Source organism: Agelaius phoeniceus, chromosome 22 (genome assembly GCF_051311805.1).
Source record: "Agelaius phoeniceus isolate bAgePho1 chromosome 22, bAgePho1.hap1, whole genome shotgun sequence".
Taxonomy (NCBI): domain Eukaryota; kingdom Metazoa; phylum Chordata; class Aves; order Passeriformes; family Icteridae; genus Agelaius; species Agelaius phoeniceus.
In genome coordinates, this window is record NC_135286.1 from 590,978 (window position 1) to 618,205 (window position 27,228).

The 27,228-nt window shown below is 55.5% G+C and overlaps 1 protein-coding gene across 3 annotated transcripts in view; it reads right to left on the reverse strand.

The window, feature by feature from the left end:
• Positions 1–26,473, reverse strand: part of RPS6KA1 (ribosomal protein S6 kinase A1) — a 29,985-nt gene extending 3,512 nt beyond the window's left edge. The window contains exons 1-15 of one of the 3 annotated variants that reach the window (XM_077189590.1): positions 26,302–26,473; positions 19,831–19,875; positions 9,642–9,695; positions 5,778–5,894; positions 5,114–5,195; positions 4,772–4,852; positions 3,898–3,977; positions 3,191–3,297; positions 2,593–2,630; positions 2,381–2,523; positions 1,831–1,901; positions 1,522–1,610; positions 1,335–1,399; positions 899–1,001; positions 327–454 (exon numbers count right to left, since the gene is read on the reverse strand). In XM_077189590.1, the coding sequence (XP_077045705.1) occupies positions 327–454; positions 899–1,001; positions 1,335–1,399; positions 1,522–1,610; positions 1,831–1,901; positions 2,381–2,523; positions 2,593–2,630; positions 3,191–3,297; positions 3,898–3,977; positions 4,772–4,852; positions 5,114–5,195; positions 5,778–5,894; positions 9,642–9,695; positions 19,831–19,875; positions 26,302–26,364 (1,266 nt within the window). In that variant the 5' untranslated portion in view covers positions 26,365–26,473. Of the gene's footprint in view, positions 1–326; positions 455–898; positions 1,002–1,334; positions 1,400–1,521; positions 1,611–1,830; positions 1,902–2,380; positions 2,524–2,592; positions 2,631–3,190; positions 3,298–3,897; positions 3,978–4,771; positions 4,853–5,113; positions 5,196–5,777; positions 5,895–7,782; positions 7,934–9,641; positions 9,696–19,830; positions 19,876–26,301 lie in introns of those variants that run through there. The other 2 variants (XM_054648164.2, XM_054648165.2) reach the window with 2 other exon arrangements.
• Between the last annotated feature and the right edge of the window lie 755 nt (positions 26,474–27,228).

A 27,228-nucleotide genomic window follows, 5' to 3' on the forward strand; every position in this document is an offset into this window, starting at 1 on the left:
CATCCCACAGCTTCTCCTCCCGTTGGGGAGCGGGAGGAGAGAACAAGGCAGATATAGGTCAGTGGGCCAATGCTGCCTGCACCAAGCACGGTGCCTTTGCCTTTGGTTGCCCAACCCACAGGCATTACAGACCCCCTGCCAGCACAGACCCACCTGGGGACAGGAAAGCCACAGCCCCACACTGCCCTGACAGCCTGTGCACAATGTGACAGTCAGTGCTGATGAAAGAACAGAAGGCAAGAACTCCAAAGAGAACTGCCTCAGGCTCCAGGTGGTGCAGAGGTTCTGCATCTCCACAGAGCTGTTCCTCTGTCCCCATTCCTTACCTGCACAACTGAATGCAGGGCAGGCTGGGGAGGGTGGACTTTGCCATCCTCCATTAACCCGGTTGCCACGAAACTGAAGCCTCGGAAGAGCTGATGGGCCCCTGCACTCGGGGGCACACCCGGGGAATCTGCAGCAGGAGTTGAGAGACAGCTCGAGAAGGGCCTGAGGAGCAGAAGCCTCCCCCTTGCTCCCAGGAGCTACTGTAATTTATTTCAGACAAGATCCACACCAGCAGCACTGAGTTTACCTCTAACATCCCATCATGGAATTGTCCAGCTTGGAAAAGCCCTCTAAGATCAGCGAGTCCAACAATTCCCCCAGCGCTGCCAATGTCCCCAAGAGCCACGTTCACATGACTTTTAAACCCCTGCAGGGATGGTGGCTCCATCACTGCCCTGGGCAGCCTGTGCCAGGGACTGACAACGCTTTTGGGAGAAGAATTTTCCCTGATATCCAGCCTAAAGCTTCCCTGTGCAGAAACCTTATCCTGCTGGTGTCGGATACTCCCTGGTGTGAAGTCACTGGGTGACATCTCATAGGAAGGCTGGGCTTTGCCTCAAGTCATACAAACCTTTTGGTGTCCGTGACGTGAACTCTGTGTCAAAATAAAAGGTGTCATCTGGCTGGCCCACTGCAGGCTTGAAAGGGGGTTTGATTTCCCTGCGGTACAGCTTCTGCAAAACACACAAAACCCAAAAAACAGCTGCAAAAACAGCTTGGAAGTGCTCCCACAGGCACCTTCTCCCAAAGGGTGCAAAGGCTGGTGAGGAATGAGGGCCAGGAAGAGATTTTGTGAAACTGTGTCTTAGCATTTTGCTACAGCTCAGGGAGGTATGAGACAGTTACATGACAGAGTTTTGGTTTTGGAAAGGGTTATTGGAAGGGAAGGGGACAGGGGCTGGTGGCTCTCCCATAGCTGGCTAAGCATCAGGACTGTGCTATTCCTGCTGCCAGAACTGTGTTGCTGGTGCTGAGTGGTGCTGAAATTTGCTCTTTCTGATACTCACGTTCCAGTCGATGGTGGAGTAGAAAGGGTGGCGCTTGATCTCCTCTGCCCCATCTGGCCCAGACCCTGCAAGAGCCACCACGGGTCATGTTGTACTGAACCCCCAACAAAGCCAAGGGGACAGCCAGGGAGGCAGCACAGCCAGGTCTCACAGAGAACCTCAGAAACCAAAAAAAAAATGGTCTTACCTAATCTGTTGGCTGGATTCCTTTTGAAAAGGGCTCGCAGGAGACTCTGAGCCTCAGCGCTCAGGAACTGTGGCATGCCCAGTTTTGCTCTGGGGAGGAAGTTATGCAATCAGCTGCAGGTTTGAAGAAAACCCACAGGGCATCTGCAGCACCTCCACCCCCAAAATGCACAATCATCTCTCTGGCATTTACACTGCACCCTTTAAACGGATGGCTGATATGGCACCACTTGCCAAATAACGCCACAGAATTTCAAGAGCCCCCACTTGCAACACCCCTACTGTGCAGACAGGAGGGAGAAACTCTTACTTGAGGATGAGGGTCATGGTCTCCTTACGGTCCTTCCCCTGGAAGGGCAGTGCCCCTGTGAGCATTTCAAACTGGCAGGGAAAGAGAAGAAGGGAGGTCATATCTGAGCAAGGCTCAGGATTGCACAGGTGCCACTGCCCCTTCCTGCTGGTGAGGGGTCCCAAGCCTGGCTCTGACAGGGCTCACAGGCGAGTTCCCAGCAGCAGCTTGGCTCTCGGGCTTTGCCTGGGAACGTGTCCAGGCCAGCGCCTGCTCCTGCCGGAGCCCTGGGATCCCGCAGCTGCCAGACGGTGGCACCAGATCTGCACTGACAGCGAGGGCCCGGCGCTGGGGTGGACACGGACACCCTCACACAGCCCACGGAGAACCCCATGCATCCCACACACCCCACAGCCCCCTCACAGCAGCCTCGAGGGACCAGTGCTCCTGGCTGGAGGCCTGGACAGCCCCTTAGGGCTCTCTGGGGGTGTGGGTCAGGAGGACACACAGAGCCGTGTGTGTGCCCCAGGGCAGGGGCAGCTGGCATTGCCAGTGCCGGGCAGGTACCCACCATGAGGACCCCGTAGGACCACCAGTCGGCGCTGTGCGAGTGGCCCTGGCGATTGACCACCTCCGGAGCCATGTACTCCACGGTCCCACAGAACGAGTAGGCCTTCTTCTCGTGGTCTATGGCCTCCTTACTCAAACCAAAATCTGCACAAGAGAAAGCTGTCAGCACACTGCTCCAAACATTTCCAGCAGCTCTGTAGTGCAGCCCCTTACCTGTGAGTTTGATGTGCCCCTCTTCATCCAAGAGGATGCTACAGCAGGAATGGAAAAACAAGTTGTTACTGTCTATGTAAGGGCTAGTGAGAACAAGCACAGCAAGGGATGGTCTGAGATCATCCTTTGGCTCCCAGAATCCAAAGTTACCTGTCCCTTCTCCCAGTGCTTTAAGCTCCACCACAGAAGTGGGACCAGGAGCAGCTCCCTCCTCTCCACACCCTCGGCTTCACAGCAAACCAAAGGCCCCTGTACAGCCCCAGAGGTTACCTCCCTCTGACCTCCAAATACCCCAGGCAAGGATAACCAAGCTGGAGTGGGCTCTGCAGAGCCCACCTGGTCCCTTCTCCCTTTGAAGGCTCCCAGCTGCCTAAAGCTGGAGCAGAGACTGCCCTGGATCTCTGCTCAGCCTGTGGCACACACAGCTCCTGGCTGGAACCACTGATCCGAGGAGCAGCAGCCTTGGATTGGCACCACCACCTCCCACGTGTCCAGCCCCAGGGCACCCTGCAGCCCCTCTGGAAGGTGGGAGCTGTTCCCTGACTCCAGGCTGGGCTGGATCCAGGGCTGGGATCCTGCCTCAGCTGGCCACACGTACTTCTCTGGCTTGAGGTCCCTGTAGATGATCCCCAGGCTGTGCAAGTGGTCGAGTCCCAGTGCCAGCTCTGCCAGGTAGAACTTCACATCCTCCTCAGTGAACATGACCTGCAGGCAGGGGGAGAAAGCAGAGAGACACTGGGTTACAATGCCAGCAGCTCCCCTGCACCCTTCCACATCCATGTTGCTCCCTCCTGCCCTTTCTAAGTTTTCCAGACTTCACCCACCATTCATGGCTTGGATCAGAATGGACCTTAATGGATCCAGTGCCACCCTGCCATGGCAGGGACACCTCCCACTGTCCCAGGCTGCTCCAGCCCTGTCCAGCCTGGCCTTGGGCACTGCCAGGGATCCAGGGGCAGCCACAGCTGCTCTGGGCACCCTGTGCCAGGGCATCACCACCTCAAAGGGAACAATTTTTTCCTTAACTCTAATACTCTAATCCTAAATGACCTTCTTTTCATTCTTGTTCCTTAGGAGATGCTCATCTGAAGCTGTTGCAGGGGTGGATCTGCCACCTGTGCTGCTGTTCTTCTGCTGGAGCACAGGGCTCCCACCACACCCTCTCCTGGTGCCAGCTCTGGACTAGCAGCAGGCTGGAGGCTGTTTCCACCCTCTCAAGGACCACAAGGGTGAGTTACTTCTCCAGGCCATAAGCAGAGATGAGCTGAGCCACAGCAGCCCACCGAGATGCCACAGCATACCCACCTCTTTGGAAAGCCGAGTGAAAAGGTCACCTCCTCTGAGGAAATCCAAGATGAGGTACAGCTTCCCCTCTGTCTGGAATGCTGAAACACAAGCCAGAGCAGGAATCAGAGCCCGGCACTGGGGGAAGGCTCCGTGGTGTTACATTAATCACTTAAATCCCAGCGGCTCCAGCTGGGCACATGCCCTGCATGGTTCCTGGGTCAAATGCAGGTAGGGCTGATGGGGTAAAGGAGATGGCCTGTCCCTGCTGCTGAAATGGGAGCTCCCCACAGCACTCTGGCACTGCAGAAAATCCTCATTTTATGGGGGTCTGGTTCCCTTTCCACCAGTGATACCCTCCTGAAAGGGCCATTTTCCCAGGAGAGGTGCTGGTCACCTTACAGCAACAAAGCTGTCCTTGCCTTCCCCAGAGTCAGAGCATTAATAATGCAATACTCCAGCCCAGCTAGTTAGCTCTGCTTTCTCAGTTTCTCATGGCTCAATGTTTTAATCCCAGGGATTTGATGTTTAAACCTCCACTCCCAGTCCATGCTCAGCTACCCAGTAACCCTAAGCCTAACCCTAGGCAGCCTTGGGCTAAGGCTGGTTCCAAGGAAAAAGCTGTGGTGGAAGCCAAGTTGTGGCAGTTTTGTGTTCCCCTTGGGATGCCTTTTGCAGCTGCAGTGTGCCTGGAGCTCTGGGCTTTATGGTTTGCAGGACCCTAACCCTAGTTAGAACCCTAACCCTAGGCAGTAAAAGCAGCCTTAGCTGGAGCAGGCAGTGGGGCCACAGATCCTTCCAGAAAAGGATTTCTATTCAGGGGATTGTGTTGAAAGGCAGGCAGAGTCTGCTGGAGCTGCAGCCCCTCTCCCAGCACCCAGGGAGCTCCACTCACCATAGTGGAGTTTCACCACAAAGGGATGGTTGACATCAGCCAGGATGTCCCTTTCTATCTTTGTCCTCAGCCGGTCCCGCACTGTGGGAAGAGAGGAACAGCTCAGACACAGAAAAAGGCCCTGGCCAGTGTCCAGCCCCATCCCAGCCTTAAGCACCAAGCTGCTTGAGCCAGGTGTTTCCATCATGATGCTCTTAAACAGATGAAAGAAAAGGAGCATGTTTTGCTAAGATAAAGATGCTTCTCTTTCACCCAGCCCACCCCAGGGCCAGCAGTGACATTTCCCCAGTGCTCTTTAAGTCACAGAGGCTCAGAGCACTGCAGGAGGAGCCTCCTTCCTACCTTTCAGCGTCGCCTTCTTGAGCACTTTCATGGCATAGAGGTGGTTGGTGTCTGGGGGAGTTATTTTTCTCACCAAGAAAACCTGAGGCAGAAAAACATTACATTCACCAAGTACTAAACACTGGCAGCAGGAGCTGGATGCTTTCCAAACTGGCAAACCCCAGAGTGTCCCTAAGAAGCCCAAGCTTTCCCGTGGGGTTTCCAGGGAAGTGCTGTGTGTGGACTCCTCTCACCCCCCAGTTTCATGTTGCACTTCCCTCCTTTCCAGCCTTCCACACATCCTGACTCCTGCAGTTCTTGTGGGGCTGGGGCTGATGCCTGGGAGCTGTTTGCCCAGGCAGCAGCACACAGTCCTGTCTGAGCCCCACTGTCAGCTGGTAACTGACTGACACCAGGCTGATTTAATGTGTCAGCAGATGGTGTGTGAGACCTGGATTATTGAAATAGATAAGAGCTACAGGCTACTTCCTTCCTCCTTCACAGAAGGGAAACTGGACCGTAAACAGGGGCCAAACCAGCCTGGGGCACACAGCAGCAGTTCTGAGAAGGGAGGAACATGCCCAGGAACATTCCTGGGAGTCAGGAAAGTGGGTTTGTTGGGGATGGTTCCTTTCGTCACCAGAATAATTTGCCTGGTATGGCACATAGGAAGAAGTGATCTCACCTTGCCAAAAGAGCCCTGTCCCAGCACCTTCAGGAGCTCAAACTGTGAGGGATCAGCCTTCTCAGAGCCCTCCTTCACATGGTGTGTGATGTTGATTTCCTGCACGACACCTTCCCCCTGAAACAGAGGGCACACGGTTGGCAGGGACTCCTGAGCAAGGGAAAGGAGCCTCTGGGATTATGGAACAAGGACTGCAGCTCCAGACTCACAGGAGCCACATGGGAGAGAACCATAAAGGTTGTCACAGGTATCAGCATCTGCAATCAATAAGTCAGGGTGGTGAGGAGCAGGTAAATACAGAGCCCTTCCTCCCAACCACAGGCGCTGCTTTGAACTGCATTTCAGAGGAGTGCTTGAGAAGCACCTTCCTTTTTGAGGCACTGGTAGCAAAAACAGGAGTGTTTATGCCACTAAAAATCCCACAACACAAAAAATAAGGCACTGTTGTCAAAACAGGGCCAGGGCTGGCAAAAATCAGACATGTTGGAGCCCATCTGCTCAGCAATCTGAGCAACTCTGCAACATAAGTCTTAGTGCATCTTCAGCACATACAGATGATGCTTTAACAGACTCCAGCCTTCAAGAAGATTGAGGGGAAGCCAAGGTCTCTGGCACATGTTTTGTTTAAAACACATTATTTTACTTAAAAAAAATAAAGAAGAAAAAATAGATTTAATCAGCATAAGTAGAATAAACTCACCAAGGGATATGGGCCAGCACAGCCACAGACCCTGAGGTGATGCTGAAACACCTCCTATTCCCAGCAAAACTTTTGGACCCAAAGGACGGCAATTATGTTCAAAAATGCATTAAATTCTGCTGTCCCCAGCCCTGGGGAAGCTGTGGCCAGCAGAGGCTGCAGAAAGCTGGAACTACAATTTATTTTTTTCCCTTGCAGAGTTGGGGAAAAAAACTTACACTTTGTTTTCTAGACCTATTCAGACACTTGGTCTGGAGCCACCTCATCAAAGCAACTTTTAAAGCCAGCCAGAGGCAGGTGCCAGCCCTGCCTGTCCTGCCCAGCCCACTCCCACCCTCCAGTGCCCATGGATGTGGTTGCCCACCTGCACCGAGCTCCCTCCCCTCCCCACTCTCAGGCTGGGTTTTTCTCAGTTTAGGAAGTGGCTTTGTTTCCATGGAGGGAGCTCTGCTCTCTCCTGTGCTGCTCAGGCACTCGGGGCAGGGGCACAGGAGCTCCCTGGTGTTACCCTGCCTTTCCCTGGGCTCGCTGATCACAGGCAAGAAAGATCCCATAATCCCTTAAACAACACATTTTTGTGTTCCCAATGATCTCCCAGCTTAAAGCAGCCACTTTGCACTTCTGGGTCCATCTGGAGGCTCAGTCCCTGCAGACAGCTGCTGTGAGGAGCAGCTTCCCACCTCCAGAGCTGCAACAGGAGCCGGCCAAGTTCTGCTCCTCCTGCCAGCTCAGCTCTCCAGGGAGAGAGCCCACAGCAGGGAGACACCCATTAGGAAGAAATTCTTCCCTGTGAGGGTCCCTGGCAAAGGTGCCCAGAGCAGCTGGGGCTGCCCCTGGATCCCTGGCAGTGCCCAAGGCCAGGCTGGGCAGGGCTGGGAGCAGCCTGGGACAGTGGGAGGTGTCCCTGCCATGGCAGGGGTGGCACTGGAGGGGCTTTGAGGTCCCCTCCAGCCCAGACCATCCTGTGATCCTCCTACCACAGAAACACTTTGAGAAGCCATTTGGTATCTTGCTGACACAAGGGAGGATTTTCTCTCATGGACTCATCCACCAGCTTGGCATTCAACACTCAGGACTCTTGTGAAGAGCTCCTACAGCCTGGCTGGCAGCACACACAAGTCTCCAACACAAAAGCACCTGTGTGCCACCAAGGCCAGCTTCTTCCAGAGTCACCACAACAAACTGCCCAGAATGCAGAGAAAGAAAAGCAAACCAGAGTGCCATGAGCATCCATGGGAAGCATCAGGAAAGGAAGCAGAGGCATGTGGCAAGGAGGTGGCAGCAGGAGGTGGCAGTGGTACTGACCGGACTGGAGAGCTGGCTGGGGGCAGGCAGCTGCAGCCTGCAGGGCTTGGCTCGCTGCTTCCTGTGCAGCCAGAGCATCAGGAACGCCCACACACGGGGAAATTTGGGGTCCCTCTCCATTGTCCCATCCCGATCAACATCGTCTGGCCCCGGGAGCTGTGGCCCCGGAGCGGGGCTGGGGGCTCTGCCGCAGCAGCAGCAGCAGGAGGGGCTGCAGGGGCTGCAGGAGCTGCAGGAGCTGCAGGAGCTGCAGGAGCTGCAGGTGGCTGCACCGGCGGCGGATGCGCAGTGGGACCAGACCCAGTGACACGGAGGGAGGTTCACGCTCCCCCTCCCCAGCGACAATACTTGTGGTTGTGGCTTTTTTTTTTTTTTCAGGTTTGATGTAAAAAAATAATAATCTCACAGCTGGCATTTGGGTTTCCTGGCTCACACACTAATAGAAACCACAGAGAAATCTCCTTAAAGTGATTTCCAGCTAATGCTGCCTGAAATTCACGTCAGGCTGGGAGCTTTGGGTATTTCCACAACAGGGGAAATCGTGAGAAGCCACTTTCATCTCTAAAACAGAAGAGAAAAACTCACAAGAACCCACTCAGAAGTGTGATGACACCTCGGAGAGCTGCACATCTCTGCTCTCCCACTGGCACAGGGATGAGGGGGCACCCACGATGGGATTTCTCCAGCAGTGTTTGCATTGACATTCAATCCTTCTCTTGCCTTATGCTGCACAAGAGTCCTTGCTCTGGAGTCTGGAGTTATTTATCTGAGAGCCACCCTGAATGTCCATGAGGTGTTTTTAAGGGCATTTCTTGTTTCTGAACCCACCATGGCTCAGATTATGGTCAGGACAGAGCAGAGGTATTTAGAGGGCTTGTTTTGCCTCCTTCCCCCTCCAAACCTGTTCCCCTTTGGCCTTTCCATCAGGACAGACAGATGTTTCCTGCAGCAAGACCCCAGAGGGTGGTGGTAAGAAAGAAGCCCCTTGAAATGAGTCAAAAGACACCCACACAAAAGGAAATAGCCCCGTGTCAGCACTGATTTCTGAATTTCTCCTGAGAGTGCAGAGGATGGAACCAGAGAGACAAACTATGACTGTCTTGCCCCCTGTGCCCCCGCCACATGCTCTTTGAGAACTGATAACGAAAGAAACAAATGACTGAACAGCAGAGAGGCAGCTGGGCCCAGCCCCACCACGCTGCCTGCTGAGCTCCAAGGGCTGGGGCAGGTGCCAGAGCATGGAAAAGCACCTGCAGCTGCTGAGCACAGCAGAGCCTGGTTCACACCGACACCTCCTGCCTTCTGACACAGCCCAGGGAGGGAGAAACCCTGTCCACCCTGTGCTGCCCGAGGGAAGCACCCATTCCTCAGCAGCTCCACGTTCTCAGTGTGGGGAGCAGCAAACTCCTGTGCCTGGGCATGGCAGGAGCTGATAAATCTCATTCTGACCCAGACAATTTTTCATGCTGTGTTACCAGCGTGGGAGAGGAGTCTCAGAAAGGCAAGAAAATCTCCCCTGTACATCCACGCAACCAAAAGTGCCCGTCCTGGCTCACTGACAAGATCAGAAAGCCACAGGAGACACAAATGGCAGCACGGAAAGGGGGTTGGTGTGGGGAGGAAGGAGGAGGAGGACGATGAAATCAGGTCCAGGATGTCACGTGAAGAGTGAGCAATAGCTGCTCTCTGCAGCAGCCGTCCCACAGAGCTGAGAGGGGCTGGCAGGGGCGGCAGGCAGGGCAGGAAAGGGTTTGTTTTTCAGAGAGGTCCCTGTGAGCTCTGCTCACACCCTCGTGTGTGGGACAGAATGCAAATGAAATGGATGAGTCTCAGTGAGGTGCCCGCTGCAGCTCTCCTACCTTGTCTGCTGAGTCCACCAGGTCTTTGTCTATCCAAGTGATGTCAGACTTTGCCTGTGGGACAATAAACAAACGTCAGCACAGAGGGGCTGTGATTGTCTGCTAAGGTTTTCCCAAAGAACTTGTTCAGCAAGACCAGGTGAGCTGTGCACAGCCACTGGGGTGTCTCACTGGGGGAGCCATCACTTCTGGGATGTGATTCTGAGCCATGAGGTGGCTCCAGGAGAGCAGTTGGTCCCAGTAAATAAATTTATATTGATTGCATTTGATAAACTCAGGGTGACCTAGAGGTGGGACAGGAGATACTGAGAGGGAGAAGAGAAGGAAAAGAAAGCTCTGAGGAAGGGAGTAACTGTGTGAGAACAGTGAGATTGGAGCTAAGAATTAACTGATTTTCAGCTCCAGAAGGACCAAATCAGATTGAGAGGCCCCTGCAGTCGCCTCTTCCCCTTGCTCCTCTGCACTGCTGTGCCCTTGCAGGGGCAGCTGCTGGAGAGGGTGACTGTCCCACTGCTCCAGGAGCAGCAGGGTGACAAGTCTGCCAAAACCACAGCTGAACCCCTTCCTGAGTGAAAAGTCATCACAAGATCCTCAGCAGATCCCGCTCCAGGATCCCTCCCAGCCACTGGGAAAGCAGCTCCATCCTGGCTCCTTCAGAGCAGCCCCAGCCCTGCCTGCGATGGGGTGGGAGGGCTGGATTCCCACAGATCCCACAGATCCCACAAATCCCACAAATCCCACAGATCTCTGCAGGTCCAGCCCTCCCTGCTCCTGGGGGCTCCCAGCACCTGCTGCCACCCACAGCCTCCAGAGGCATTTCCCACAGATCCCTGCACTGCTGGGAAGTGAGATTGGCTTCTCCTGGAAAAATAAAAGCCCAGGAAGTTGCTCCAGTCAGAGGAGGAGACAAGTTCTGAACCTCCCTGTGCTGCCTTCGCAGGGCACAGACGGCTGAGTCACCCCACAGCAGGGGCTGGGCACCGATGAACAGGGGGTTTTCCCAAGTTCCAAATACAAGTCCTGTTTTCTACTTTCCCCCTTTTTTTGAGGGAGGATTTTACAAGCCAGAAGCCAAGAGACAGGTTTGTTTTTGCTCGCGTTTTGTCACTTTGCCGGTTGAGACCGTCACATCTAAATGCAAGAAAAAAAAAACCACCCTGCAAAAGCTCGAAACAGATTCTGCTCTTGGCATTTCACTTCCTATTCATCAACAACTAACCAGAAGCTGTTTTAATTTCTGTTGCTTCAACACATGCTCTGGTCCCAAAACACTCCCAAAATCTGGCAGCACCTAGGAAAGACACTTCTTAGAAAGCAGTCATACCCTCCCAAATGCCTTTTCCAAAAGAGTGCTTAATTAAACCTGGATAAGGTCTGGCTCTGCAGGATCAGGAATTCCCTGATTCCTTTTGTCCTGCAGAAGAGACAGAGCCCAGCAGGGCAGGCAGAGCAGGTATTTTATCAGACACTTGCCTCCTGGATCCTTGGCTTGCTGCGGAAGAGGAGCCTCAGCATCTCCAAAGCTTTGGGCTGTTATCCTCCCATCCTTCCCCAGCTGTTCCTGAGCTTTCCTGAGCTCGCAGCCCGAGCGGCGCCCGGAGAGGCGCGAGAGCCCCGGTGCCGTGCTTGTGTCACTGGGATGTATTTTGGGAGTTTTACTGAAAGGAAACGGCGGTTTCGTATGGGGAAATGGCTTTGTGTGGCCATGGCTGCACAATGCAGCAGCCAAACGAGAACACTGGGTGGCTTTACGGGTGCTTAGGCATGGAAAGAGCCATCAGCAAATCTCAGCGGGCTTTTCAGGAGGATCAGTGCAGTGCCCCTGTCACACACATGAAAACAGGCTCAGAAACAACAATTTCAGGCACTGCACAAGGCAGCAAGAAGCAACCGAGAGCCTCAGTAGTTTTCTTCCTCAAAATTTCTCTACCCTTGCTCTGGGCAGCACAAATGGTCATGCAGCAGGGATGCTCTCCCTGTAGGATCAGTGGAATTGCAGCTCTCCAGGGAAAGGGCCAGGAGCTCCTGCTCAGGAGGGAGCTGGGATCAGTGGGAAGCACGAGGGGCTGCAGCTCTGCAGAGGAAGCGAGGCTGGAGTTTGTGGAGAGTAAAGGCTGTTCTGTCTGGAACTTTTTCAAGTGGTGGTTCTCAAAAAGGGGAACAAATAAAGTAAAGAAACCTCCCCACTCACTGCCTGCCCTTCTGCAAAGGCCTTTTTTGGGCAGGGCTGGCCCTCGGCCTCATTTGCAACAAAAGAATTGGCCAGAACCTGGTACTTTTGATTGTACTTCTGTGGTGGATCCTCCTCAGTGTCCTGGGAGCCCCCAGGCTGAGAAATCCTGCAGGATACTGAGCAGAGCCACGGCCCAGGCTGGGAAGGGAAGGGTTCAGCTGGGGGTACCTGTGCCTTGGGGCCACGGACTCTCTTAAAATAAGAGGGAGATTCTTGGAGCAATCCTAGAGGATCTGCAGGGAGAGAGAGGCTTCCTTAGCCTTTAACTGACTCTCAACAAGGGCATTTGCTGACAGACAAAAGCCTCGGGGACACTGGGGCCCAAGGAGGAAGGGACACCGCAGGGTGGCTTTGAAGGTGGAAGCCCTGCACAAAGTCACTGCTACAAACACAGCCCTGGAGCACCAGGGACCTCGGGACTGGAACTTCCCAAGGAGGGGATGAGGACAGGGGCGGATTCCTGGCGGGAGGTTTGCAGGAGGGGAGTACTGAGAGGGAGCAGGGCTGCACGTTTCACCCCACACCATCCCCAAGGACTGTTAATGGTCTCCTGAAAAACAAAACCAACCAAAAGTGGGAGAGGGAGGAGAAACCCAGAGGACACAGTCAGAGCTCTGCCCAGTTGGGGTAACGTGGTGTCTAGAAATCCTCAAATTCTCAAATCATCAAAGCCCTCATGCTCAAACCCTTACGTAGCCAAGGCAGCTGAAGAAGGGAATGACCAGCTCCATCCTGGGATGGAAAACATCAGGAGCCTCCCCACACACGGCTTAAACAAAACTCTGACTCTGGAAACGCTCTGCCATCCTCCTGGGGGCAATTCCTCCCCACTCACAGAGGCAACCAAATGGTGTAAAATTAACCTGGTGACTCCTGGGAAGGACTCTGCTGCTCCTCCAGTGATCCTGGCTCCCCACAACAAGGGCTACAGGCAAACCCCTAGAGAGGGACCACTGCCACGGGACAGGCAGTGTCACACCAGCACCCCTCGAGCACATTCCAGCAGGTGGCACTCAGAGCATCTTCAGCGTCCAAAATGTGTTCCTCATTTGACACGGGATGGGGGGAGCCCAAAGGCCATTTCATGAGCACCCACGTCATAAACACCCCCCTGGGAAGATTCAGCACCCCTGAAACAGAGGCAGCTTGGAGATTGCTAAGGGATGAAGGGTTTTCTCAAGCAAAGCCTGAGGCTGAGGAAGGGAGGAGGCAGATGGTGGCTCACACAGCTGAGGCCCTGTCCTTGTGCTTCACAACATCCTTTTTGATCTGCTCAGTTTTTAACCAACTCGTTTCACAGGGAAGCCAAAATATCTTCTTGATGTCAGAGGGCTCAGGTCGGTGTTGGGATGGAGAGCAGAGAGGCTCCAGCACAGGCACCCCCTCACACTCCCCAGGCTCCTCCTGCTCCTGGCTCTATCCAGGGCTATGCTGGCAGCAGATACTGAAAGTTTCTTCAAAAAATTAAAAAAAAAAAAAAAAAAATTCCCCACCCTTTCCACGCACCACAAGCTGCAACTGGCCAGGATCAGCTGACGATGAGCTGTTTGGGCTAAAGATACAAGCTCAGGCAAAAGATGTTCCCAAACTCCAGAGACTCCCCAGTGGCTCGGGTGCTGCTGCAGTTCCAGAGCTGTAAGGGGGGAGCCAGCAGGACTTTGCACCCAGTGAAACGTGACACTGGAGAGGAGAACACCTTTAAGAGCCAGGAGATAAGGAATTACTCAGTTCTGCAGCTTCTACAGAGCAAATCAGCCTCTGGTGAAAAAGAGCAGAGGATGCAGCCTCCCCTTCCTGCAGCCCTGCACACACCTCCCAGCAGGGAGGGAAGCTCTGCTCAGCAAATTCCAACCAGCTCGGGCTTTGAAGGTGGTGAAACCAGGAGACCCTGTCCCAGGCTGTTCCAAATGCAGAATCCCACTCTGAGGAACCAGCAGCAAACACCACCTTGCATGGGGCACTTCTGCTACTTTCAATAGAAAAGCTGCAAACTCTTTCTAGCTGAATTATAAAATACAACATTGGTTTCACAACAAGAACCAAGAATTGTTTGCTGCCCTTGGAGTAATCGTGGGATGTGGAAACTATTCTGTATTGCAGGAACGCTGGAATTCCACACTCCTCCCACAGCACACAGGCTGCCCTCCCCTTGCAAGGCACACAGAAAGCGTCTCAGGACCTGGAAAAGCCTCTGCCTGCTACCTGCCGGGGTTGGTCTGTGCAGGCAGGGAGAACCCAGCTCTCTCCTGCCCTCTGGGAAGGTCACCCGTGCTGAGAGAAAGGGATTGTCACATTTTGGGGATGGCTGTGAACTGCAGCAGGGTTAAAAGCAAAACCAACCCTGTCCAAAACACGCCCCGAGCTGTGCGTTACCAACACCCCAATGAGAGTGCACAGGATGAGTGTCTGCTGGAGCAAAGCTCTGGTTTATCATTGAATGTCTATAAAAGCATGGATGCAGCCACCCCCTCCATGGCTCAGCTGCTCCGTGTGCCAGGGACAGGACCATAACATGGACATCACATCCATCCCAAACATGGGGATCACATCCATCCCCTCCCCAAACACAGAGATCACATCCATCCCCTTCCCAAACATGGGGATCACATCCATCCCCTCCCCAAACACAGAGATCACATCCATCCCCTCCCCAAACATCACACCACAGGGATTGCAGCCACCCCCACACTGGGAATACCATGTTTTGTCCTGTTCCCCTCAGATGCTATTTTAATGAGCTTTTTTCTCCTCACTCTGTCCCTGTGGAGGCCCCAGGGGTCCTCTCCTGGACCCCAAAGATGACCACTGACCCCAGTGCTGGCGCAGAGCCATCACCTCCCCCCTGACAGCAGTCCTGGCACATTCCCAGTCCATATCCAGCCTCTCATGTCCAGTGAAATCCACCTGGCTGACAGTGAGGGGATCAGTTCAGCCACATCTCAGGGGCACAGAGTGTCCTCAGCCCGCTCAGCATTCCCAGAGCAGCTCTGCCCACCCGGGCCTTCCAGCACAAACAGGGTTAAACCCCCTCCTTTCCTCCTTCCCCAAAGGGGTGGCGTTTCCCAGCCCTGCTCTCCAGAGCTGGCAAGGGAAGGACCTGGATTTCACATTGCAGTTGGGAAACCCTGCCTGCCTCAGAGCTGCAATGAGAGCAGCAGGAGCTGCTGCAATGCCTCTGCTCCCACTGCTGGGAGGCTGCCCCAGGCACACACGGAGGGGATTTCCTAAGGGAGAAGGAAAAGGGCTCCAGGCAAGGCAGGAATTCTTAGAGAGCTGGGACTCCCCTCCCGGATGGTCCCCACCCTGTGGCAGGCCTGGCAGGCAGCACAGTGCAACCAGAGGGAAAACAGCAGCTTCACCTGGAGCTAGGCAAGGAATTTACTGCTCGTGTCCAAGGCAGGCTTCACTTCCAAATAAAGCTGGGACTGGTGAAGCCGCAGGAGCTTCAGGCAGATCTGCCTGTGTGTGCAGGGAGAATCCCAGTCAGCATCTTGGCCAGCCAGGGGGCCCAGCAAACCCAGCCAAGGGCACTCCAAGCTCCCAATTGCTGGGGTGGATGACCCAGTGACCCAAACCCAAACTCTGCCCCCTTCAAAAATCAAATATTAATGGCTTCTTTGGGGTCCTCTCCCGTGCCAGCCCTCACCACTGTCCCCTCCAAGTACAACACACAGTAACAGATTTTCAGGGATTTATTTTCCTTCAGTACTAGAGGCTTTCTGGAGACAGAACATGAGGCAGCTTCTATGAACTCACCAGGGGGATGGAAATGGCAGAGAAGAAACCGGAGTGGTTTGGATGGGTCGGGGACCTTGTGGGAGGGCTGCTGGAGCAGACTCTGCTACATTCCTCGTGTGCAAGTCCTGTAAGCTGACCCCTCTTCAATTATCCATTAGAGTCTGCAGCTCATCAGAGACTCTGCTCCTCAAACAGGCATTTATTTGTGTTTTCTAAGAGCTCAGAAGTTGCTGTTCGCCATAGCCCAGCCCTGCCAAGGACACAGAGCAAAGGCTCTGCCAGGAACAGGCCAGGCAGCTGTCAGGCACTGCTGGAGCTACAAACCCACTCAATTCCTTCAGCTGACAAGGCAGAGCAGCCAGTTTGAACTCAAAGCTTTACCAGTGACAGGCTGGAAAAGCCAAATGTTAAGAGTGGCCACAGCTGCTGCCAGTCCCTGCAGCGTCAGGGAAATTTCCAGGCAGTACCACAGCACACTGGAGATGTTCTGGATGTTCTGCTCCCACGTCCTGCCCAGCCACAGGGCCAGTGTGGCCAGAACACTGCTGGCTGGGAGCCCCAGGAGAGGGGCAGTGGGCTGAGAGGGGATGTGCTGAGGTACCTGCCCGTTCCCACAGCTCCACAGCTTTCCAGCTCCTGCAGGAGCCAGCAGCAGCTGTGCAAACACGCACAGAGCAGAGCACTCACTTGTTTGTTTGGAAACCCTTCACGTTAAGAGGCTGAGATTAGTGGTGTCCAGCACTGACCAGGACCACACCACTGGATGTGGGTCCTGTCCTGCTCTCAGCCTGGAGCTGAGGGCAGTGCTGGCCTGAGAGCCCTCCCTCACCTGGACCCTCACAGGCCAGGCTGGACAGGGCCTGGAACAAGCTGGGATAATGGAAGGTGTCCCTGCCCAGGGTTCCTTCATGCAGGGTAGGACCTGTCTGCAAGCTTTATCTGGTCAGGATAAACCAACAGGAGCTGCACAGACCTGGGGAAAAGCCTCATTTCTCCCTGTGCTGCACTGCCCCAGCCAGGCTCAGCCTGGAGCAGCTCCTGCCTGGTGCCTGTGGCACAGCACAGCCCTCATCCAGTCCCAAAGGTCCCTTTTATGGTGCGGAGCTGGGAGAGCTCAGCTCTTCCTTCCCCAGCTCTCCCTGTGCTCTGTGATTATCCCCCCTGAACAAGCTGATCAGCACCCTCAGCCCATTCCCCAGAGAGAGTGTGGGCACACTCAGCACTGCAGCTCCACTCCTCTGCTTTTCATGATGAAGTGATTTCACTAATTGGGTGTTGTACTTCCATGTACAATTCCTCATGCTTGGCACCTTCAGGGAGCACAGGCTCACCCCTCAGCCAAGCTGGCTGCAGAGCAGGCTGAAAAACCCCAGTTATGAGAGGTTCCATTTTCCCACTGAATTCAGCTGCTCCCCAGCTGAACAAGGACCAATTTCACCCAACCTGGCAATTAAAATTTGGAGAACACAGGGGAGAATGAGCTTCTGTACCCAGAGAGGCTTTTAATCACCACCACCAAAGAGGATGAGAAAAAAATCCATCCTTGTACCCATCCTGCACTGGATCAGCAGCCTGGTGTTAGGGACGTGGCCATGATTAACCCTGTTTTCAGTGCAAATTCAAAACAGCCCCATCCCATCCACTGTGAGCACTGACTCTTCCCCAGCCCTAACCAGCACAGGGATCTTGCAGACATTCCCCAGGTAAACACTGAGGAATGGGGCCTGCAGGGACCTGTGTACCACAACTGCTCTTGAAAGGTGAAAAACACAAGAGCTTGTGAAAAGCACCAGCTGTTCTTGCTAGGAAGCTGAGCTGGAGCTACAAAAGCAGCAAGGAAGTACCAGAACAGGGCCAGCCTGGCCCAAACCCTGCCCTTGGTACCTCTGCAGTGACCACCTGGAGTTTCAGCTGCGATGGCCACGGAGGTTCACACTCCATCAGTCTCACAGCACCAACTGTGAGCTTCCTGACTCTTTTGAGGAACTCTTGGATTTCCTCCCTTTCAGAGAGCCTTTGGTTGTGGCCCAGGCACACAAGGGCTGTGCTTTGGCAGCGTCCTGCTGGCAGGGCCGGGAGGGACAGGGCTGCAGCGTGGGCGTGGAGCAATCGCCGCTGTCGTCGCTTCAGGTTATTTTTAGCAGAGATCACAGAATGAGCTGCAAAAGGATAGCACAAACCTGGAAAAAAGGTGCCTCTCCCCCTTGCAGCTCTCCACACACAGCACAGAAGGGTGTGGGAGGGAGCCTGAGCAACCTTCAATGTGAGAATAGTCACCTCGGATGGCGACGGCCACTGCGTAAAGCCAGAGCCAGGAGCTGCTGCTGCTGTCTACCCACAGAAAGAACTGAAACACACAGATATGCTGGGTGCTCCCCCATCTGCAGCATCTCAGGGCACAGCTTGCCCTCAAGCTGAAGGTATGTGTTTACAGGAGGGATTTCATTTGTGCTGGTAGCAAACATACCTTGTACAAACTTGGAAAACGCCACCGAGGTTATTTCAGGAGCACGCAGCAGAGCTTTGGGTGCTCAAAAGTTACCCAAAATGGGATTGTCAGACACTGCTCACAGGCATTTTGGCCACAGGGCCTCAGGAAAGTGGAAAGCAGGACACCTACAGCAGCACAGGGCTCCTGAGGCTTCCCTGCTCTGGGATGTTGGGAACTTGCCCTCTGCTCTGCTCCGGCTTGGACTGCACATCCATGACCCACAGAGCAGCAAAGGGAACCTCAAGTGCTTTTTGGCTTCTATCTCATGATCTTTCTGTGGAATAGCACCTACAGATGGAATCAGCCAGGGTTTCTCTCAGTGATGTCCTTCAAAGAGAAAAAAATCCTGAACGATTTTTAAAGCAACATCCATCAGCAGCATTTAGGGAAGGGCAGTTTAGCCAAGTGTTTGAAGATGAAAGAGGCAAAGTCTCAAACCTTAAAAACCCAGCTGGAATCCAACCAGACGACACAAGATTCCTTTCTCCCCATGCCAGAAATGCAGCCACAGTGAAGAGTTGTAAACCCACTGCTCTCAGGGGAGGGAAGTGCAAGTTCCATTGACCTGAATTCATCTGACCCAAAGATTTCTTTGCAAGCCATTGAGGAAGTGCCAGGCCAGCTCCAGAGTGGAACAGAGGCAGAACAGGTAGGAGAGATGCACTGGCACTGTTAGAAATCCACAAACATCCCAGGGAAAAAAACTGGCTGAAATGTAGACAACTGGGGTTTAGGTTTAAATATCTTTTACTAAAAATACAACGTAACCAGCTGGAAAAACAACACAGCAAGCCCCCAGAGCCTTCGGCAGGGCTGATGATTCAGAGAGAAGCTGCCACAGGGCCCTGGCTGAGGGCACAGAGCTCCTGACAGCCCGCTCGGGAAGGCTGCCCAGGGCAAATCCAAAGTGTTGTGTCATTCTCCACGATCAGAGCATGGCTGGGTCACAAAAGGAAATCCTGAAGGGATTATGATTTCACGGTACTGACATGGCTCTTCTGCTCTGCAGTGAGTGCAGGACACAGGCATGGGCACAATCAGGAGACACCACAGGGACAGCATCCTGCTGGTCCTGCACCTGGGGAGGGCTCTCAGCACACAAATCAACTCCTTCCACACCACGCTGCTCGTGTGTGGAGCAGGGTGAGCTTGAGGTGCATCAGGAAGGAGTGGCAGGTTCAGATCCCTGCCCAAAACACAGGAGACAGCAGCCCAGGTCTTTCTGTCCTTCCCAGCTGGTGCTAACAGGGATGCAGAGGGCAGCTTGGCAGAAGTGGAGCTTCTCCCAGCCCCACCGAGGCAAGAGAATAAACAGATACCAGACACTCAGCAAGGGCAGCTGTGCCAAAACCATCAAATACTCTTGTACTGCTCATCCCAGCTGGCAGGATCACACCACAGAGAAAGGCATAAACACAGCACCGAAACACCCCAGGGCTTCTCACTTCTCACCCTCGGCTGTAGCCCCACTCCAGCTCCCAGTGCTCCCAGGTGGCCCTCCTGAAAACCTTCCAGGCATGTTTGGGTGACCAAGGGGACAGGAAGACAGGGGTTTATCTTCTCCCTTCCCTGTCTCCAGTCCCTTGCACTCCCACGTGCACTCCTGCAGATCTACAGAGCAGCAGCTTTGCAGGGTTTAAAAATAACCATCCCCATCCTGCTCCCGAGTCAGCTCACACCCCCCACGCTCAGAGGCACCTGCAGAGGTCACCTGGGGCATTTTTTACCTGGGATGGAGGATTCCCACCTTCTTCTGGAGCTGGCTGCCCGTTCTGCAAAGCAAGAGAACCTGCTGTTAGCACATGCTAGGCGTTGGATTGCTCCTCATGTCCCTCACAAAAGCTGGTGGCTTTGGGAGCCCCTCACAGGGCAGGGTGGCACTTTGGACATGGTACAAGGTGGTTGAACATTTCTCCATACACCGGACTTTTGTCTTTTAACTTGTTTAAAAGAAAGTCTCATGCCCAGAGGGTCTCTCCACATTTCCCCCAAATGAAATTGGGGCTCTTTATCCACCCAATGTTGCTCGTGGGGCAAACAAACAGCACCAGGGAGGATCCCTGGGCTTGTCGGTGCCGATTCCCACCCCAGAGAGCTGCAGAGCTGCTCCATCCCACCCCTCCTGCAGCGCTGCTCAGCATTGCTGGCAGGAGCACAGCCCAAGAGTTAACAGCCACCGTGCCATTGTGCCACCAGCTTTCACTGGGGCGTTTGTCGGTTATTTATTACCCTATCGCAGCTGATAGCTGCAGGAAATCTGCCCCGCCCGGCTGGCTGCAGCTCCAGCCCCGCACAATGTCACAGCAGGGACCCGAGCCACCCGAGTGGCACCGGCCCGGGTCACAGCAGGGACCCGAGCCACCCGAGTGGCACCGGCCCGGGTCACAGCAGGGACCCGAGCCACCCGAGTGGCACCGGCCCGGGTCACAGCAGGACCCGAGCCACCCGAGTGGCACCGGCCCGGGTCGGCCCGGGCTGGGCCGGGATCGGGTTCAGAGGCACCGGCAGCGCCGGGGGAGGCCGGGCGAGCAAAGAGGGTGGGATTTCACTGAGACACAGATACCCAGAGCAGGATAAGCACGTACAGGAGGCTTTCTGCAGACTGTGGAGAAAAACAAGGGCAAGAAGACTTTGCTTTGACATCTGTTTGCACTGCAGTCTCAGGCTCCAAAAATCATGGCATTCCTCTTCTCCTCAAAGAACAAGGGCAGTTTATTCCTTCCCTTCCAGAAGTTATGGGCCAAGTGAAGAGTTGCACTGCCATTGGATTCAAGTCTCAGACCCTCAGGGGAATGGCTGGGTTCTAGAGCCTTTCAGGAACTGACAGAAACGAAGCCAACTCCCTCCCTGGAGCAGCAAGGATCCATTGAGATGATCAACCTGACTTCTTCCTCAGGTCTCCACTATACTGCAACATTTATTTACATCTGTATGGACCCGACCTGAGCTCCACAACTCACCATAGTCCCAATTTAACTTCAAGGTCAAGAGTGGTTTCAGCCAAGGACTGAAACAGGCCCCAGCAGCTCCATGCAGAAGTTCTCCCAGAGGAATGCTGCCCTGCTGTTTACACGGAGCCCTCGGTGCCATTAGCACGGAGAATAGCTGAGCAGTGAAGTAAGAATTTGTGTTTATGAACAGCCCCCACAAAGCAGGGGGAGCCACAGCACCAAGATAACCAGACTTGGAAAGAGGCTGATGTTTACTGGCTCAGCTGTCACCCATCCACTGCTCATAACTGGCTGCTAATCCAAACCACAGCTAGGGGAGGGCTGGTTTTCTCTCAAACAGCTCAAGAAGCAGAATTTATGTGCTGGACTGAGGGAAACAGTGCCTGGCTCTTGGTGTGGAGAGCAGATCCACAAGGCACGTGTCAGGAGAGGGGTGAGTGGACGCAGGGGGTGTCCAACCTCTCTGCTTCAAGGGTGAGCTGGGAGACACAAGGTGGTACCTCCAGAGCCACCAGAATTTCGAGGGCTCAGTTTTATTGGCTCTCTGAAAAGGAAAACTTGTCCTTCTGCTGCTGACAGAAACCCATCCTACCTGGGATGGAAGGGATGGGGAAAGAAAGACAGCAGTGTCCATGCCAGGGAGGCTTCCTGGGCATGCAGCTCCCTGCTCTGAGAGGGATGAAACTCCTGATGAAATGGTCCTTTCTCAGGCTGACAGAAGTCAGATGTGTGAGCAGAGAATTGCAGTGTTTAGAGCCAAGTGCTCTCCTTCCACCCCAGAGCAAAAGCAGTCCTTATTCCCTCATATGGAATTGGAGGGCCATTTGTGTATGTTCCAGATGGAAACAGCTCCAGCCTCATCACCTCCCGAGATAAAATACGGCCACTCAGCACGCCATGAGCAGGGCTGAAATAGTTTGTGGGTTTCTTGGGTTGACATTTGCCTCTTTAAAATGCTTTATTTCTGCCCTGCCCCTGCACACCACACACAGGGGGGAGCAGGTGCAGCTGCCCTCCCACAGCACTCTGGGGCTGCAGAGGAGCCTCCCAAATGTCCTGCTCCCAGAGAACTCCCAAGGTCTCCCTCCCGCAGCAACCAGGCAACATCTGCGGCAGGAGGGAGGCCCAGCTCCTCCCTGGGGTGCCCGGGGCAGTGGGGAGCTCAGCCAGGCTGTGTCAGAGCAGGGCTGGGGCTGCTGATGAGGCAGCCACAGAGCCTCACCGGGAGCCGCAGGCTGTCCTTGCACTGCCCTGCTCGGGGGCGAGCGGAAAAGGGGATTAGAGCTCTAATCTGATGGGCACGTGGAGCAGCAGCCCGGCAGCCAGGGCACCTCTGGACCCCTCCAGCTGCCCCAGAGCTGACACAAACCCCTCCTGAGCACACCCCGGGCGAGTTTCCTTAATAGCACACAGAAAAGTATCCTGGAAAACAAGTGTGCTCAGTTACGCAACTGCCAGCCTGGCTGAACTTGGGAGATATTTATCTTAGGACATCTTGCGCTTTAAATCCTTTTAATTCCACGTAATCCGCAGCACAGGGAGCAATTTCCAGAGCAGGCCAGTGTGTGCTCTAATGTGAAACCAGGACGAGGTGCATCCTGGCAGGGCCGTAGGGACGGGACCCAGTCCTGCCCTGTGGTCACACCACCAGCTCAGGGCATCCCAGGTTATGGACAGCTCTGCCTGCAAGAGCAGCCTGCTGCTGTTCCTGCATCCTTAGGCTTGGAGCAGCCACTTTTGAGGGGCCCCAAAACACCCCACAAGCACCAGGTACCCAGAGATGCTCTTTCACCTGACCCTGATGAGCCATGAAACACTCAAGGAAGGAGCAGAGGAAGAAATCTGTCACCCCAGAGCTCCTGCTAGTTTGACACCAGAACAAGGCATGTTTAAATTATTGCCATTAAGTGGAATTTATGGATCTTGCCTATTGCAGTTCAGAGAAAGGAAATAATTCTACAAGAATAGAGATCTCCAAAGGAGCTCTGGTAACCCAAACAGAGGAGTCTCTGCACAAGGCATATCAGAGATGACAGCCACTCAGCTGTCTCCCTTGTCTCTCAATCGTACTTTGCACAGCTCAAGCTACCATGCTTGAGAAAAGAGTTATTCATGAGCAGCTCCTGCTCAATAAAGGGTGATACATATATACAGGCAAAAATAATTAGCTTGAAGTGGTGGAGTTTGGCGTAATCCCACGTCAGTTGCATTGTTGTAGGTTTGTGTAATGAAAGAAGAATTTGAAGCAAAGCGGAGCCCTGATGACAGATCCATCGCTATGGGGATGAAGTCATGGAATCAAAGGAACACAGGATGGTTTGGGATGGAAAGGACCTTAAAGCCCACCTCATTCCCCCTGCTATGGCAGGGACACCTTCTAATATCCCAGGCTGTTCCCAGCCCTGTCCAACCTGGCCTTGGGCACTGCCAGGGATCCAGGGGCAGCCCCAGCTGCTCTGGGCACCTGTGCCAGGGCCTGCCCACCCTCACAGGGAAGGATTTCTGTGTCACTCTACTCCATTCTCCAGCGTTTGTGCTCTGCCCCAGGCATGTTTTTCTACTACATAAGCAATATTTGGAATAATGTAAGCAGAAGAGAGAATGGCAAGGGTAAAACAAGCAGGAGCAATGATTATAAAGCCCGGACTCTAGGACAGAGGGACTTGGCTCCTGCCAGGGAGCAGTTCAAGCTCCCATTGCCACCCACTCCCACACGTTTCCCTGGCATGGCTGAGCTCCAGTGGGCCAGGAACAGGGGCACCACAGGGCCAGTTCTCCCGGAAGACAGTGGAAAAACCCCAAATCCCTCAACAATGGGACTGATGCCTCCACCAGCACGGTGACAGCACCTCTGCTCCATGACTCAGAAAGCAAAGGTCGGAGGAAGCCGGTTTCTAACCTGGATGGCAGCGATCCCAGGGCAATTTACGTAACCGGTGTTCCAGAAACGTCTCCTTGCTTTCTCAGTGGTGCCACCTCTCCCAGGAGGGGTGAAAACTTCCCCCTTGGGCCCCTGCCCTTGGCGATTTTCACCTCAAAGTGCAAAACTCCTCTCAAGGCCCCTTCCCGCTCTGCTGCTGGATCTCAGGGAGCTCTCTAACATCTGACCCAGGCGTGGTGGTGAAGAACACCTGTATTATTCTCCTCGCTGTAATTAAGAGTGTGTACCTATCGTTTTAAACCAAAGGCAGGCAAATTGCTAAGTCCCACTTGAGATCCTGAGACACAAAAAATCTGATCTGCTAAAATCCCACCTGCACGTGGTGCCTGGCCCTGACCTGGAGCTGCGGCCAAGGAGAGATGGCGGAAGGGGAGAGCCAGAGGCTCCCTTCAGTTTCAGTTTAGGAGGAACCCACACGCCATGAGGAAATCAGTGCCTGCCCTGCCCTGAGCCCGCAGCAGAGCGGGCTGAGAGCAGCCCAGAGCCCCGGGCATTTCTGCTGGAAATGATCCCATGGTGCTGACACAGCACCGGCACCGGGACACCGGGACAGCGGCACTGGGACACCGGGACAGCGGCACCAGGCACTGAACGGAGCCTCGCCCGCGGCTTCCCCTGCCCTGGGCACCGGAATTCCTTTCCTCCCATTATGAGTCGAGCAGCGTTTTCTGGCTTTTCAGGCATGTCCCTTCTTAGGAAGGAGAAACCACAAATAAAAAGCCCTGTCTCCCAGCAATGACCTCCGGCCTGGCTCTGGGCACATGATGTGACTTGGGAATCGCCGCAGGACTTCCCTCCTCTCCCAGCCTGGAGCACAAACTCCTCCTCACGGCTCCAGCGATGCTTCAGAGCAGAGGCTCTTCACCCACTGCACCTTTGTGCCGGGTGTTTGGCCCAGGCAGAGCCTCCCCACCTCACAGGGGGCTCCAGGAGAAGCTGTGCCATACCTGGCTGATGAAAATTAGGAAACTGCACCTCGAATGGCCAGTGTCTCCTTGCTGTCCCTGCAGCAAGGGGGAAACGCTGCCTCTGTTCAAAGCACAGACCTCTGAAGAGGCAATTTTAAACAGGAATGAGCAAATCTGACAAATTAACCATGGAGACATCCCCAGGTATGCTAACGGAGTGTGCCAGCACCAAATCCTGACAGAACAACAAGAAATCACCGCGGTCTGTGAAACCCCTGGGACCAAATCCCCACCTCCCCTCCAGTTTCTCCAGGAGAGCTGTGGTTCCAGTTTGAGTGAGAAGATGTTTAACTGAAGAGTGCCAGAGCCCAGTGCCTCAGCCGGCTGCTCTGCCGTGGGTGACAACTGCTGCAGGCTGTCCCTTCCTGTGGAAATGGCTGTGCCAGCCTGCAGATGTGCACAGGGCATGAGCTCCCTCCTGCACATCTGCCTTGGGGGTCTCAATAAGGAGGAAAAGAGCCAGGAGGGAGGGAAGAGCAGACGTCCGGCAAAGTGACACGGGAGCGTGGTCGGAGTTGGCGGCACAGGCCTTTGCGAGAAGACGGCGCTGGGAGGGTGAGGGAGAAACCCCCAAAACTGAGATCTTTATTCCCTGGGCCTTCAGCCGGGTCCGCTTTCCTCCGTGCCCGGGAGATTTGGGAGCGCCGCCTGCACTCCCCGAAGGATCGCAGCCCGCACGGGCAGCAACGAGCCCGGCAGCCCCCGGTGCCCCCGGGAGCCCCGACCGCAGCCCCGACCGCGCACAGCGAGCCCCGCGGCAGCCCCGGAGCGGCCCCGGAGCGGAGCGGGAGCGGTACCGGAGCGGCCCCGGAGCGGAGCGGGAGCGGTACCGGAGCGGAGCGGGAGCGGTACCGGAGCGGTACCGGAGCGGTACCGGAGCGGCCCCGGAGCGGTACCGGAGCGGTACCGGAGCGGCCCCGGAGCGGAGCGGGAGCGGTACCGGAGCGGTACCGGAGCGGCCCCAGAGCGGTGCCGGAGCGGAGCGGGAGCGGTACCGGAGCGGCCCCAGAGCGGTACCGGAGCGGAGCGGGAGCGGTACCGGAGCGGCCCCGGAGCGGTACCGGAGCCGTACCGGAGCGGAGCGGGAGCGGCCCCGGAGCGGTACCGGAGCGGCCCCGAAGCGGTACCGGAGCGGAGCGGGAGCGGCCCCAGAGCGGTACCGGAGCGGTACCGGAGCGGAGCGGGAGCGGCCCCGGCTGCGCGGGGCTCCGGCGGCCGCGCTCCCCCGGCGCGGGGCGCGGCTCGGGCCGGGCGGCTCCGCTCCGCGGGGTCCCGCCGGGCGCTCCTTTGTTCGGCGGCGCCCCCCGCCCCGGAGCCCCCCCGGCCGTGCCCGCTCACCTCCGTGTCCAGATGCACCAGCTCCATGTCGGGCCAGGGCTCGGCCAGCTGGGCGAGCGGCATCGCTGCCGGCGGGTGCCCGCGCCGGGCTGGCTCCGAGCGCCGCCGGGCTGGGCACCCACCGGCTCCGGGCCGGGCCGGGGCGGGGCGCGGGGCGGGCGGGAGGCACCGGGGAGGGGCCGCGGGGCTCCTCCGCCCGGAGCATCCGGCAAACCCAGCCCGGCGTGCGGCGGCCGCGGAATCGCTCGGCTTGGAAACGCTCCCCCCGAGAGCATCGAGCCCAGCCGTGCCCCCAGCACCGGCCCAAGGCCACCGCTAACCCGTGTCGCCAAGTGCCACATCCGCACGGCTTTTAAATCCCTCCAGGGATGGTGACTCAACCTGGGCAGCGTGTTTCAATTCCTGACCACCCTTTTGGTGAAGAAATATTTCCCAATATCCAACCTAAACCTCCCCCGAGGCAGCTTGAGGCCGTTCCCTCTGCTCCTGTCCCTGTTCCCTGGAGCACAGCCCGGCCCCCCCGGCTGTGCCTTCCTGGCAGGAGCTGTGCAGAGCCACAAGGGCCCCCTGAGCCTCCTTTGCTCCAGGCTGAGCCCCTGCCCAGCTCCCTCAGCCCCTCCTGGGGCTCCAGCCCCTGCCCAGCTCCGTTCCCTGCCCTGGACACCCCCACTGTCTCTGACCCCACCATTTGAGGGATCTCAGCAGTGCCAGCACAGGGAACAGCACTGCCCTGGGCCTGTGGCCACACCACGGCTGGGACAGCCCAGATGATTTTCACTGGAAGGCTGAAACCTCGGGAAGTGATCACTATGAAATAGCTGCTCTGGGGACTCGGGAGCCTCTGCCGGCGAGAGCTGTGGCTGAACCAGTGAAAGATGTCCCTGCCCATGGCAGGACAAGATGGTCTTTACAAATCTCTTCCAACCC